The 15871-nt window shown below is 36.7% G+C and overlaps 1 protein-coding gene and 1 pseudogene across 2 annotated transcripts; one reads left to right on the top strand and one right to left on the bottom strand.

Annotated features, from left to right (window-relative positions):
• Positions 1-2804: 2804 nt before the first annotated feature.
• On the bottom strand, positions 2805-4157 carry LOC141826295 (zinc finger BED domain-containing protein RICESLEEPER 2-like; annotated as a pseudogene).
• A 5322-nt stretch (positions 4158-9479) lies between these two features.
• LOC141827539 (uncharacterized protein At4g28440-like) lies at positions 9480-12133 on the top strand. Of its 2 annotated transcripts, none has more exons than XM_074714809.1 (3): positions 9480-9590; positions 9821-10046; positions 11715-12133. In XM_074714809.1, exons 2-3 carry the CDS (start codon positions 9824-9826, stop codon positions 11903-11905), a joined length of 414 nt encoding a protein of 137 aa, XP_074570910.1. In that variant the 5' UTR covers positions 9480-9590; positions 9821-9823; the 3' UTR covers positions 11906-12133. The 2 variants fall into 2 exon arrangements, with proteins under 2 accessions (XP_074570910.1, XP_074570911.1); XM_074714810.1 differs by lacking the exon at positions 9480-9590 and adding an exon at positions 9617-9636.
• The last annotated feature ends 3738 nt before the right edge of the window (positions 12134-15871 follow it).

Below are 15871 nucleotides of genomic sequence, written 5' to 3'. Positions count from 1 at the left end.
CCAAGTAAATCGAACGGGTTAGCGATTGAATTTTTTCTTTCTTGTTTTATTTTGCTTCCGCTAACATTTTCGCAGGCAAGATCGAAAAATCGCTATTCACCCCCCTCTAGCGAACGCACCGATCCCAACAAATGATAAGTCCCTAAGTATCAGGCAAATAAATATCAAAACATTCAAGTTCTTAAATAGAAAAAAATAGACTAAATTATTGGACTGACTCATATGGGGAGTTAAACGTTTAATTTATCACAAAATAGACTAAGTATAAAATTTGACTTGGTTAAACATATTACCATGTTTGAATGATATAGATACAATGCTTAGAAAACATGATAATTATTTTTAAAGTATAATTTATAGAGAAAATTTTTGATAAATATAATTTTCTAAAATATTTTTAAGGAAAAATGGTGAAAAATATTTTCAAAGTATAATTTATCTAGCAAAGATAAGAATATTTGATAGTTTGAAAAAAAAAGTGATAATGTTTCAAAAATATTTCAAGGCTTATGTTAGGCATTAAACTAATAAGCATAGTAAGTATTTTGTAAAACAATGAATTTTAAATCACATACTGTCATGTCTCGAGAGATGGCTGTCCGAAAAATTCAGGCAACATCTTCCTTGTAATAATTCAACTTTCCCTGATACATTTTAACATAAAAGCCCACAAGGCCAATGTAAGATACCAGAAACTTTGCTAGTGGGGGAGAATAGAACGAAACCAATCTGGGTCAAATCAGAGGTCGTTTGGTTAATGAACTGAACGATTCAATTTGAACTAAATTGAACTAACTTGATTTGGTTTAGGATGGAAGAGGTTTAGACAAAATAAAAGGGATGAAAAGATTTGTCTTACGAAGATGAATCAAACAAAACTGGTTTGGGTCAAATCGGAGGTCGTTTGGTTAGTGAACTAAGCGAACTAAGATTGAACCTGGTTCACTACAATAACCGATTCAATGGTTACAGTAAATCCCAGGTTTTAAGATGATTTAGCCCAAACCCTAACCTGGTTTGAAAGTTACTGTGCACTCCTCATTAAAATTTAATCTTCGTGATTTTCGCCGCCTACCCCGCGTGACCCATGATCGGGTTTTTTTTGAAGCCACGGAGACATCGTCGCACGCTGCATCTAGCACTGAAAAACTCAGGATTCTCAACCTTTAAAGGCCGAGCATCATCAGGGGAAACCCTAGATGAGAATCTGCTCCCTGTCGCGCCACGCCGTGTGTTTTCCCCGCTCGCGATCGCTCTGCCGCTGCACCCTTCCTGTGCCGGAGAAGAAGAAATCATCCGCTGCCGCTGCCTTCTTCCGCATCTCCTCTTCTTCCTGTTCACTGCCGCTCGACGTCGCTGACTCCTCTATTTCCATCCGTCACTCCACCACATGCCGCACGCCCGCGACCGCCCTTTGCCCGATCGCCGTCCGTCGTCCGCCGCGTGGAGAAGACGCCTGCTATCGTTAACCCCGCGATCACCCTCTGCTCAGTGCCTGCCACACTACCACCGTCATCCTCTGCCGACGGATAAGCCGGTAGCAGGTGTCTTCTCCTTTTCCAAGGAGCTGTGAATCCGCTGTAGCTGCAGGATATACGTCTCCTTTTCTAAGGAGCGGTGAATCCGCTGTAGACTATTCAAACACCTTTGGTCACTTCGACTTATACCCAATCATCCCGGGGCCACACCTCCTTGAAGATGTTTGCTTAAGATGTCAAAGTATAAGCCTCCATGGTCAAGGTGACTTGAATACCACAAGTCAAAAGAAACTCATACTTAAGCTGCACTAAGATCTTTATTGACATATGTATAGAACCATATGAAGTCTCACGGCAGGTCACTTCAATGAACTAGTTACCTTTAACTAGCATCCACGTTCAACATCCAATGTCTCCGGCTAGTGAGAACAACTGCTTGATAAACCAAGGAGTTCAAAACCTGCTAGTCTCAACAGAATCGATGATGTTCGTGCTCATCAATTTCTCGACTAGAAATAATTTTAATAATTCATAATTGCGCATGTAGAGATGCTCACTAGTTGTGATTTAATTATAAATTCTCTCATGTTATAAATCATATTGTGAACATTTAGTAAATGAGTTTAAGATCCAATCAAACACATAGAAAATATACACTTAAATAGTAAATTATTATTTATCCAATAAATAGTATAATCGTACGACGATTACCTTAGGCCACTTCTCAAATCTAACACATATAACCTCGAGCTAATCAGGATCTATATTGATCAAGTTCTAATCATACCACGTGATGCCCATATTCTTCTCCATGTCAAGAGCGTTGCTCACAATTGACCCATGGTGGGGCGGGCCAACCCATCAAAAACCCAACATCTGGTAGGGCGGGGCGAGCCGACCCACCATCTCGACGGATTGCAAAATCTTCAACAAAATCCAATTCAAAACGGATTGTGGGTTAAGCGGGCCAGCCCTTAGGCTAAAAAATAAAACAAATAAAAAAACTTATTTACTTAGAATCCCAATTTTTTACAATTTAATTTTGTGACTTACAGTTGTAGAGTTGTAAAGTTCACAAGTTCATGTACATGAAGGAGAATACAAATATATATAACAAAGACTTCACAAAGACTCCAAGACTTCACCAAGACTCATATTTAACCAACAGTGCACATTTAATCAAAATGAATGTCCTGAAACTTCACCACGACTGCACCATAAAGAGGGTCTATTTAATCAGATTCCACACCACACACATCACATATCATTTACATAACCAAATAGTTCAATAAAGTCTATGAAACTAAATAAATAATACAATATTTTTTAAATTTCATCAATCATGACATCATTCATATCAAATTCTTCTAATTCTCCTCCATCTCCTTTCTCTTCATTAATATCCTCTTCTAGAGTATTTGATCCCTACTTGGACAATGCTGTTTTGATACTTGCATTGTCTTCATTACCTTTATCTACATATAAAATACGTAAAGATAAAGATAGTTAAAAATAAAATCATAATAAACTAATATATTAACTAAGTCAAGAACATAACTAATGTAAACAAAATTACCAATAGTATAACCATGTAGCCAATTACGAGTGTAAATAAGAGCTTGCACTTTTTCATGAAGGGTGCAACTTCTATACTTGGTAAGCACACGAGCACCAATGCAAAAAGTTGATTCTGATGCAACAATAATTATAGGAATAGCTAAAACATCACAGGTCATTAGTGCAAGGGTTGGGTACCGATGCTTTTAATTCTTTCAATGCTCTAAAACATCCAAATCTTGATAATATGCAAATTCAAATTTTGGCTCCTCTAAATAGACTTCCAATTGAGATTTTCTAGCACTTGTAATTGTTTGGCTCTCATATGCCACCATTTCCTATATTAATTGGAATAGTAATAACAAGAAAATATAAACCAATTAGAGAATACAAGAGAAAAAAATATTAAAGTACTTATATCAAAGATTCTTTTGTTCTTTCCTTTAATTCCTCCACTTTGCGGATGTGTATGTGTTGTAGAAGAAGAATGTGGTTGTGAAGAACTTGTCTTGTTAGTATTAGAATACACAAAAATCTTATACAATTTTATTTTCACAAGTTCTATCTTCTTTTGGCATTTAAGAAAATCACTTTCAACCTTTGGATAAAAAAACTCCAACATCGAAGCTTTATTTGTGGGTTAAGAATGCAAGCACTATACTATATTGAATCCAATACTTATCAAACTTCTCCATCATTCTTTTACACATAACTTATCACTTCGTCTTCATTCGATAAGTTTTCCCTTAACAGAACTTCAATCTTCCAAACTTGCATAAAATACAAATTTGATATAGGATAAGAAGAACCAGAGATCAAATTAGTAGTGTCATAAAAATGACTCAAGGAACTCACAAATTTTCTCTCCTTTTTTTTCACTCTTCACTTGAAGGACAATATTTATAATTCTTGTTATTGAATTGAAGAGAAGCAAAAGCTTGTATATATTTGATGACACTATCCAACATTAAATATATTGAGTTCCCTACGAGTAGACACATCCAATCGTAAACTAATTAGTATCAATGCTACTGCTTGTACACATTGTCAAAACTTCTTCATCCTAATCTCTGAATCTATAACATACTTGACCGACTCTCTAATTTTATTCAAAGCTATAGTAGCAACTTTCAAACCTTCTTGGACAATGAGATATATGAGTAGAACAATGAATATGAAAAAACTCACCATCACACAATAAGCTATCATGCAAAGAGAGTTGCTCTTTTAAATGAACTTGCATGTTATCATTACTAGATACATTATCCAATGTCAAAGAGAAAATTTTTTCTCAATCCCCCATTCCTTCAAAAATTCAAACAATTTTATAGCTAATTCAACTCTTAAGTGTGGAGGAGGCATATGAGAAAAATTAAGTATTTTACTATTCAATTTCCAGTCATTATCAACAAAATGGGTAGTCAATTTCCAGTCATTATCAACAAAATGGGTAGTCAAGCAAATGTAACCCTCACTAGTGCACGCCGTCCACAAATTTAAAGTTTAACAAACACTATTCTATATAGTAGTCAAAACATACTTGAGTTTCTCTTTCTCCCTCAAGTAGATTTGGTTAATATAAAAAATAAGAGTACTTCTATAAATACAAACAATATCAGGATTTATGTACTTCATCCAAGCTTTAATAACTTCATACTCAACAAATAAAAATGATAAATCATATCTTATGATTGCACAAGCCAATAATTCACGTGAAATTTTTTTTGTCTATTTTCATAGATCTCATCTTCCTATTTTGATAAAAAATCATTTGTCCTACATCATGGAACTTTAATTTGTCATAAATTTTAAGATGACGCCACAACATAGAAGTTCCATAATATTTACCTCCACATTTATACTAATTTTTGCACCTATTACATTCAGCTTGATGTATACTATCAATCCTTATGATTTTCTTAAAATGTACCCCAATATCAAAAATTTCTTTAGACTTTTTAGGTGACTCCATATCCTGCATAGCACTTTCTACTTCATCAGCATCTAAACTAATAGTTTACTTTTGAGAAGTAGAACCCATTTTAAAATCAATCTGTAATAAAAAAGAAAATATAAAATTAATCAAACACAAAAATATCAATAATGGAACAACAAAAACTTAGTTTTTGTGTTACCTGTTGGGATCGTCCCGGTGCAATACGTGTGTTCTCACGTTTTGAAAACGTACGCAGCGGAAATAAATAAATAATTAACAGCTAATTATTATCAACACACGCACGCATAAATAGGAATTAACAAAGTACAATGCATGGCAGAAAATTAAAATTTTTATAGAATAATAAATTATTCTAAGCGTACCTTTCCGATGATGTTTGAGCAGGATTGGTATCAATCGAGCGGTCCTTGTCGAAGTCCTGCCTTTATTGGTGATCCACGCCAAGCTCCCGTCTGGACGGCTTTAGAAGCCATGAGTCACGTCATCATCTTCGGTACTAGCCGATGATCAATGACGATCGAATCAAGAGAAGCCTTATTCCGGGAATCGCGCGACAACGTTTGTCACGATCGTTCTGAAATTTTCTAACTATCATCGAAAATCGTATTCTCAATGTAGTTTTTGGTGGTCGACCTTTGATCGCCGATAATGGACAAATAGTCATCGATGAAAGTTTCACTGATCAACAGAACCATTCACAAGAGCTCCGATGGTTGAAAACAAACTTTGATCGAAATCGTATTCGCGATTAGGAGAATAAGAGGAAGTACTTGTGCTCACCCAATTGGCTTCTTCGGGCATAGAAGACCAAATCTTCTTCTCCTTCCCTTCGTAGTCGAAAACAGAGAACCCAAACATGGATTCGGTTTCTTCTCATAAAGAAGATTAGGTTTTTTCTCCTTCCTCTCCGGCGGACGCATGAGAAGCGGCAACATAACAGAGGGAGAGAAGAGGGAAGGTTGTGGCGAACAGAAGGAGAGCCGACTGTGCACCATGGTTCCCACGAGCAGAGCAAAGGGAAGAAGTAGAGAAGAGGTGCTACTGGAAAGAAAAAAACGGCCAGCCTTCTCTGTTTCTCACGCTCATGGACAGGGAACACAACAGGTTCGTTAAGCTTTGGTGGCGGCGATGACATCTCCTCCGGCGGACGACGTGCGCTCTTCTCTTCCACGCGGCCGATTGAAGCAGAGACACCGGCTGGAGTGCTGTCCTCAGGCGAAGAAGGAGCAGCGGACGGGTGAAGCTCGATCACTGTCAGATGGGAAAGCTTGATCGGCGCTGCGCACTTGGAGAAGAGCATCAATAGAGAAATCGTGATCGCTATTCTATCGCACCTCTCCCTTAGCCGGCAAAGCAGTCGGCAAGTCCGGTGGCATGACACGGGGAAGACTTGCGGCGCCGTGCTCCCCGGGAAGAAGAAGATTGCCGGTGGACTCGGGAAGAAGGAGGCCCGGTGGAGAAAACACGTTTAGGGCAACTAGCGCCGTCGCCGTGCTCAAGCTCGCGAGGAGGATGAACAGGAACTTTTCGCGATTCTTCACCACTTGAGAAGCTATAGTAGTCCCACTTTTAAACCAGGATTATGTTAGGGTTTGGGTGAACCAATTAAGGAATTAAATCAAACCAAAACCACTGAAAATCCTAAAACTGCAGCGAACCAGGTTCACTTTTGGTTCGCTTGGTTCATTAACCAAATGACCTCCGATTTGATCCAAATCAATTTTGTTCAATTCATCTTCACAAGACGAAGCTTTTCATCTCTTCCGATTTACCAAAATCTCTTCCATCATGAACCAAATCAAGTTGGTTCAATTTGGTTCAAAACTTAATCATTTGGTTCACTAACAAAATGACTTCTGATTTGAACGAAATCAATTTTATTTATTTCGTCTTCGTAAGACAAATTCCATCATATTGTCCTTTGTTTGGTCCAACTAGACTTTATTTCTCTCATTCTGAGAATCCAATTCTCAAACTTGTTTTAAGTCTTTCGACGAACTTGTAGTGTGTGTGACTCAATAGGTTCCCGTTATGTTGGTCGTCCGTAATTAACCATTAATTACGAAACGATCATGAGTGACACCTAGTAGTACATCATGATCCCAATTGAACAGAAAATCAACGATTGATTCCAGAACATCTTCTAAACTCTTCAGCAGCTCCAATTAAACGTGTCTCGTTCCTTTCACCGTCTTATACCCGCTTGGTTCAGGACATGGTCTATGTGTCGATCCCCACTAGGCTGACTACGTCACACCTAGCCCAAGCTGCTTTTTTATCCTGTGGATTCAAATTACTTGTATATGTGTCCAAGAGTACCGTGCTCTTGACATGTAATGCTTTGACAAAAAACTTTTAGTAACAATCCTGACAAGCGGCGGCAAGGTATATGTTTCTTTTCCAAGGAGCGGTGAATCCTCTGTGGGCTATTCAAACACCTTCGGACACTTTAACTTATACCCAATCATCTCGGATCCATACCTCCTCGGAGATGCTTGCTTAAGATGTCAAAGTATAAGCCTCCATGACCAAGATGACTTGAATACCGCAAGTCAAAAGGAACTCGCACTTAAGCTACACTGAGATCTTCATTGACATATGTATAGAACCATATGAAGTCTCACGGCAGGTCACTCCAATGAACTGGTTACCGTTGACCAACATCCACGTTTAACTCTCAATATCCAATGTCTCCAGCAGTGAGATCGGTTGCTTGGTTAACTAAGGAGTCTAAACATGCTAGTCTTAACATAATCGATGACGTCCGTGCTCATCAATTCCTCGACAAGGGATAATTTCAATACATTCATAATTGCACATGTAGAGATGCTCACGAGTTGTGATCCTATCACAAATTCTCTCATGCTATGAATCGTGTTGCGGGCATTCAGTATTTGAGTCTAAGATTCAATCAAACACATATGGAATGTGCACTCAAATAATGAATTATTATTTATCCAATAAATAATATAACCGTAAGGCGATTGCCTTAGGACACCCCTCATTACCCCTTTGGATCTCAAAAAAAATTTAAAATTTGGCTCTTCTAAAACTATGTCTTCTTAAAGATGTGTTGAACACCAAAAGAGAGAACTAGATAATGAAATATTATTGCAGAATAAATGTTAAAACATTATATATTTTCAAATTGAGGGCATAGTAAATTTTAATTGATATTTAAAAATAAATAATATAATTTGCATAGTTTATACGAATATAAATTTCTATAAAAAAAATTCAAACTTCACAATTCACACAATTACACTTAAAATACCAACAATTTCAAGGATCAAATTAATTGGTCAAACGCTACAAGCAAATAAATTTTGCTCGTCATTGAGGAAAAGATTGATGCTAATTGCAGGGATTCTAAGCTTGATAATCAAGCAAACAGTGAAACAGAAGGAAACTAAGATTTATATGTACATGGGGAGAGAAAGCAACTTAATAAGAACGGTAGTTTGTGTCTTGCCATGTTCGACACACATATCGTGCAGGATGCGGGCAGAAGACAAGGGTAAAAGGTCATGCGAACCACAAACGTAGAAAAAAGAAAGAAAATAGAATGAAACTAGTCAAGGAAGTACAAAATCTCACCTCAAACAGGAGATCAAGAGCTAGCGGACTGATGGGATTCGTTCTTGGAGATTAAGGGATTGCTAGAGTGGAAAGAATGAGATTCATGCTTGGAGATCAGAGACAAGGGTTGCCGTTCTTTCAATTTTTGTGATTCACATGGAGGCGCGAAGGGCACAGAGGCAAGCGACGACGAGCAAGGCGGATGGGAGGGAACGACCGAATGGGATAGGGATGCAATTACGTGAACAGAGAGTAAAGGTTTCCCTTACAGTTATCTCAGCCATTGGATCTAGATTTTTCACTTATGTTTATCTCAGCCGTTGGATCTAGGTTTAGGGGTTCACTTATAAACTGTAGCCTGTAAGTTATAATTTATTAGTTATTTTAAATTTTTTATTAATTTTTTTCTAAGCTCGCAGACCAACTCGAGCTCGCTATGAATTGACACATCTGAATCCATACCCTGCTTGAGTTGATCCGTTTATGCTGCAAAAGGTTGGAATCCGCCAACCTAGCGGCCCCACACGATCGGCCCCCCGACCATCTGTGGAGAGGTAAATCACGGTGAATGCGGGACTGACCAGGGCATGGTGGTCGAGGGATTTGGAAACATGGCACAGATTGATGTTATCGCAAATGCAACCATGAGCCCTCGAACCGCCCACCTCATGCTGCAAGCACCCATGCCCTGACCAGCTGACCCCGCCCGTGGGGCTTGAGTTAATCCATTTAGATTCGTCAGATGATGGATTAATAAATTTTTAATACAATTCATTTAAATTATTTAGTAAAATGAGTTAATCTGATAAATTTAATCTAAATCGATTATATATATATATATGTTAGTCATGCTGAGTCCCATGGTTGATTCCGCCTGAGTAAATTGACGGTTCCGATGCAATTTTACAGTCACCGTCGCTCAGATCAGAACAAAAAGTCGCTAATTTGCAACCCTTCGCGAATCCTAATTTTCCAATTCTCTCCGTAGTTCGTGATTTTTATTTCCCTCCTCCGGCTTGGTAATCTTTCTCTTTTACTGCACTGGTTTTGTGTATAGGCATCGAAGTATATGATTTTTTTCTAGATCTGTAACTATCTATCATCGAATTGATTCGGAAAAAAATTGTTTTGTTTTAATGTTTATTCGCCAATCGTGCTTATATGTAGTTGAGTAGGGCTTCTTACTTATAGTGTGTAAAATTACGGATCCGATCGAGTAATGTTTTTTTTTTTCTCTTCAAATTATCAGGAAATGGCTGAGATGAAGACTGTTATGAGGAAACCGGAGTTCATTAAGGTTAATCAACTCAGGCCGGGTACAAGTGGCCATACGCTCGTAGTGAAGGTGGTAGACGCAAAGACGGTTCTGGCGAAGGGGCGCCCTAATGCTCCTCAGGTTCGTCAAATGCGTTTAGCAGAATGTTTGGTAGGAGATGAAACTGGAATGATCATTTTCACAGCCAGAAATGAGCAAGGTTGGCCTTTTTGCTTCCTTTCTATTTTCCCCCTTCTCTTACATCAAATTTGCATGCTTTCTAGCTTTACGTAGAGGGTATGATATTAGGCTAGCCAAATAAAGCATAACAATGCATAATCTTGTTACTGCAACGACTATTGAACTCTATATGTAAGTGAGTTCTGCACGAGATTGAAATTAGGTCTTTGGTCTATGTTGATTGAATTTATAAAACACAAATTGTTTTAGTATAAATGCCTTTTTCAAGATTGTAAACAAGTTCTATTTCATTTAAATCGCTGACCAACTTATTTATGTTTATTTGTAAGTTTGTATATGCTCAATTAAGGTTAATTGTTTACCAAACTTACTAAATATTAGATAGATCAAAACATGCAATAATATAATATCTTTATGTATATGTATATGTATACTTTTATGTGCATGGTGTAAACAAACTAAAAACAAGATTATCAACAAGCTTGTTCATGATTGCGCATAGGTTTATTCAAGAACTTTAACAAGTCTAGGTCGTTCATTATCTAGCTTTGTTCATTTAATTAGCCTAAATTAAGTGTTTAAGACATTTTGATCATACTTGGTAAATATATACCATATTTACTGAGCCAGGGTTGTCTTGTTCCCATTTGGATTAGTTCATTTACAATAATACTATCAGGAACTCTTGGGATTTGTTGTTAGCCAATCAACTTTAATTTGGTATAAAAGCAAGAGGTTAGGGGGTTCAAATCCTACTTGTGTTTTTTAAAAAATAATAATCAATTAATGTGTTGGGAGGTCAGGGTCAGTCAAGGCAAGTATCCAGACACACATGAAGAAGGATTAATATTAGAAATATATAAATTTACCTCATTCCTAATAGCTTAAGTTTTGGGATAAGTGGTTAGCCAATCAAGCTTACCATGTAATATATCATGCTTCGAATGTCACTTGTTATGAAAAAACATCTAATCAATTCATGGGTTGAGAGATTGGGATAATCAAGTCAAGTACCCACTGATATGTGAAGGGAGAATGTATATAAACATATTTTTCTTGAGTTTGAATTCTGCTTGTTAAAGAAAAGTATCTAATCAATTCATGTGGTGTTTCTAAGCCAATCAAGTCAAGTACCCCACCATAAATTGGTTTCTTTTCTAACAGCGTAAGCTTTTAGGATATGTGGCTGGCTAATCAATTTTATATGCAAATATATATAAGAATAGCTGTCCAGCTCTTCATTCCCCTTTGGTTCCTAATAACTAGGATATTTTTTCCCTAAGTGCTAATAACTATTTCAGTGACCTGTTTTCCAGTAAAAATTTTACTGTCATCCTGCATGATTAATTTGTGGGTTGAAGCTAATTTCGAATGGTGTGGTCATTCCGGCAGTGAAATTGCTCAGATGAATTTATAGGTGTGAGAATTTTCCTCTGCTAATGTGGGTGCATGATTTCAATGCCTTAGTAACATGCATCTGTCTTTTTGAGCATATGCACATGATTCTGTATCCATCGCCATTGTCTCTGATACTATTTTAGTTTGCAAATTGAAATAAGTACAACATGGTTACTCTCATCTGTTATGGGGAAACTAAATATTGCCAAGCTTGTATGGAATCATCAACTCTCCTTGTGTTAGCATTTGCTGTTATTTGTCACTAATGTATGAAATTTTATGGACCCAGTTGATTTGATGAAGAAAGATGCTACTGTAATACTTAGGAATGCAAAGGTTGACATGTTTAAAGGATCAATGAGGCTAGCTGTGGACAAGTGGGGCCGGACTGAAGTCACAGGTCCAGCTGATTTCACAGTGAAAGAGGACAACAATCTTTCGTTGATCGAGTATGAGCTGGTCACTGTTGTGGAAGAGTGACTTAGAAAATGGTCATTCAATTGGTTCCTGAATTTTTTTTCCCATAACTATATGACAAATTTTCTATCTTATCTATCTGTTGTAAGTAGTTTCCCAACTGGAGTGAAGATTGTCCCAAGGAAAATCATGGAGGTGCCAGGATGATTATATTTGGACAAAATGTTGATGACAATAATTTATCATTAGCATGTGTTGAATTTTAATTCTGAGAGTAAAACTTGTTTTTGCTATAACACTATTTGATCATGATTCTAGTTTTCCTGTTTATGTTAAATTGCATGCACCCGTCTCTAGTACTTGAGTCGTGAACTTTATACAGTCTTGTGTATACAAGCCGTCTAACTAGTTCTCTTGTAGTCATTGAAGAATTATGTCCTGACTAGGATGTTGTTCTACTGTTGTTTTTGCATTCAAGCTAAAGTAAACTGGGACATTTAGGTTTTAGGGAAGAAGTCCAAAGAAGAAAAGATAACCCTTTTTTTACAGAGCAGACTATAAGGGGCATACGAGAAGAGGAACCTTGGCGCAACGGTAAAGTTGCTGCCATGTGACCTAGAGGTCACGGGTTCAAATTCTGGAAACAGCCTCTTGTCAAAGGCAAGGTAAGGCTGCGTACAATGGATCCTTTCCCCGGACCCCGCATGGCGGGAGCTTCGTGCACCGGGCTGCCCCTCACTATAAGGGGCATACGGATAAGAAAAGAAAGATCAACACAGCTTGGAGTGCCGAGACAAAGGGTACAAGAACACAGTTTGGAGTGAGACAAAATGTTGAGTGGGGGTGTGTAGTCATAGTCATACTATATTTAAATATGATATTTTCATGCAATGTCAATTCCCTTCTAACTCCGCTGGAAACTCTAAGCTCAATTGAGTAATGCTTCAAATGGGGAAGTGACATGGAGGGATGCTTGAGAATTTGAAACTCCAGGGGCAAAAGTTGAGTTCAACGACCAGAGATCAATTATCTTACTCCTTTTGCTGATCGCAACTTCTGTACATGAGAATTTGATGGTGTCAAACTGTATATCCTTTCGTCCCAAGTAGGACACTGTCATAAGGTGCATGCAGATCCTGTTCTCGAAGGACTTAAGTAGTTCTTCAACTACTACCAAGGACTTCTGATGCTATTCAAGATTATTTTTTAAGCAGTTGATCTCACTTCTTGATTGGTTAATCTTATTCTCTGGACATCTTGGCTTGCCAAACACTCAGTGTTTGTCCAACAATATTCGAATCAAACTCGGGATGGCCGAAAAGACCCATTTAGTCTTGGCCAATACAATACTCAGTCTCAATGTTTAACAATCCAACGTCCTAGCGAAATGACTAGTGTATGTGGCAGACACGAGTCATTCCACATGGAAATTTTTCAAGGCACGTTTCAATAGTTGTCGTCCCTTGGTATCCTAACCATCCATCAAATGGACAGTTGGCAGACATGTAGAGATTCTCTCAATGGTTGTAACCCTTTGGTGTCCTAACCGTCCCTCAAATGGACCACTAGCTAGCGCATATTTTCTACATGAAGATTTTTTCAATGGTTTTCGCCCCTTGATACCCTAACCACCCCTCAGACAAAAGGTTGACGAGTACGTGGCACTTTACATGGAGTTTCCGTATCAATGATTGTCATCTGATTGGTACCCTAACTACCTCTCAAAGAATAGTTGGTGGATACATGACATTCAACGTAAAAAAAATTTTCTGTCGATAATAGAACGGTCTCTAAAAATAAATTAAGATATAATTTTTTTCTCGCATGCGAAGATAATTCTTTTCCACTAAACATTCATTCTCTCTCTTGCATCTCTACAAAACTCTTTTCTTAATTATAGCTGATTTAATGGTCCGAAGAGCCAAGCCTGTAACATCGATCCAGCTGACATGCTTTGCTCCTTGGGCACTTGCCAGTTGCCACCCAGCTTCTTTATTTTTGTGACTGGAATCAGCAGAGGGCTTGACAAATTAAGATAGTGCGACGGTAATAACACTCATTTTCCTTGTTCTCCTTCTGTCTTCCACCTTCATATGCAGCTTCTATTTCACTCGCACGCGTCCTACTGTGCCATTGTAGTCTGAATCAACAAGAATACATATAGTTCAATTGGCTATTGCGCCCAAGTGTCCAGTGTGATTACTTACATTTTTCAATGTACACTATGAGCACGTCCTGTGTGTCAGAATGCAACACTATAAAAGTCACTAGGAAAAGAAAAAGATTAGGTCAGGGTTGAACTGTTAAAGCTACATCAAACCATAAACAAAGTAGGGGAAATGATACTTAGCATGAAAAATCTCAATATGAATGGAGCATGACACTCACATTGACAGTGGGTCCCACTGGTATGCAGTGGGATCCACTGCATGTAGTTGTGAGTGTCATGCTCCATTCATGTTGGATTTTTCATGCTAAGTATCATTTCCCTTAAATTTAACACAGAGCCACACGGTGCAGTGCTTGTTCTCTCAATCAGGTCTACACTATGAGCTTTTAGCACGGACAAGAATTAGAAGCATTCCTGACAATAGAAGAGTTTAAAGCCTCAGTTTGTAGACACAACAGTAAGCTCAGTTCCTAATGCGGTAACAATTTAGTGTTTTGTCTTCTTAAAATGGTGAGCATCTCACTTTTTCATTTCTGTTTTCCTCTCTCTTTTGGTCTGAGAAATCACCTTGTGCTTTGGACCACAATACTGATGGTTTAATATATTAAGTGCATCTGTTTGTGGTTCTAATTATACTTGATGGCTTGATGAATGTGGACTGATCATTACACTAATTTATATCTATTATATATATAGATCTCAGCAAGCCCATCATTTTAGAGATATTTTTACTAGTGATGTGAAGTTTAGATCAGTCCATAGATTAGTTTAAGGATGTTTGTTAGTTTCCAATTGCACCAAATTTAATTAGACTAATATATAGATCAAACTGAAATCACAGTTTGATTATCAATTTGACAGAACAATAACTATTTGATCATGCTCGAGGAGATACATTTCTATCTGTTTTTCCTCTTTTGTTTTCTTTCAGTTTAAATTAATAGAGAATTAAGCATCTAATTTTTATACTTAATTTCTTTCAGTGTTTGCAGAAATATCAACAGTGTTTCTAAATCCAATTTTGTTGGGTGTGCTTCCATGAAAAAGTGAAATTTTTATATTGAATATTCATATTAGTTGAAATATAATTTGTATTTTCTTATTATCTTTGTTATAGAAATAGTATATTTTAATTTTAATTTTTTTTGTCATACATTTTTAAGTAAAAAAAACATGTAATGAACACACAGATCAAGAGAAATATATGTCTATACAAAATCATCTGATTATGTTCACTTTTGCTCCAAATGAAAATTATTTCATATTCAAAATTGTGTGGCGACGTCGAGAGAAATATTGTATAATCTGGAATGACATGACATGGCATCCTAAAATTAAAGTACTTCCTTAACTGTCTATGCATAAAATGTCCAAAATTATTAGATTAATCGATCATAACACTATTCTAGTAATATTCGTAAATATGATTTTTCAATAAAGGGGAATCTATGTGTGTAAATCTTGTCTAATAAAATACATTTTGTAAGAAATTTATAAAGAATGGTCTATGGATATGGATATGTGTTTCCTTGATTTTATATATATATAAAATTTAGATGTCCATATAAAAAAAAGATAGATAATCTTTTTTTAAATTCATCTATCGAATAAATTTTAAATATAATTTATTAATTTTTAAAATATTCATCTTTATTGAAACTTAAATTTTATATTTCCTTAATATTTATGTTATAGAACATGGAAGTATTTAAAAAACATTATAAAATTAGATTTCTTTCATAAGTCTAAATTATTTTTATTGACGTAATTATTTTTCCTTTGCAAAATTTAAATTTTGATAAAAACAAAAAAATATTCCTAATTTCCAAAACTATTTTTTTTATTAAAATGACACCCTA

Source organism: Curcuma longa, chromosome 4, assembly GCF_044706935.1.
Source record: "Curcuma longa cultivar G26 ecotype Majalengka, Jawa Barat chromosome 4, ITB_CL_G26_1.1, whole genome shotgun sequence".
NCBI lineage: Eukaryota > Viridiplantae > Streptophyta > Magnoliopsida > Zingiberales > Zingiberaceae > Curcuma > Curcuma longa.
The sequence above is the reverse complement of the archived record's forward strand: the minus strand, read 5'-3'. Positions and strand labels throughout refer to the sequence as shown.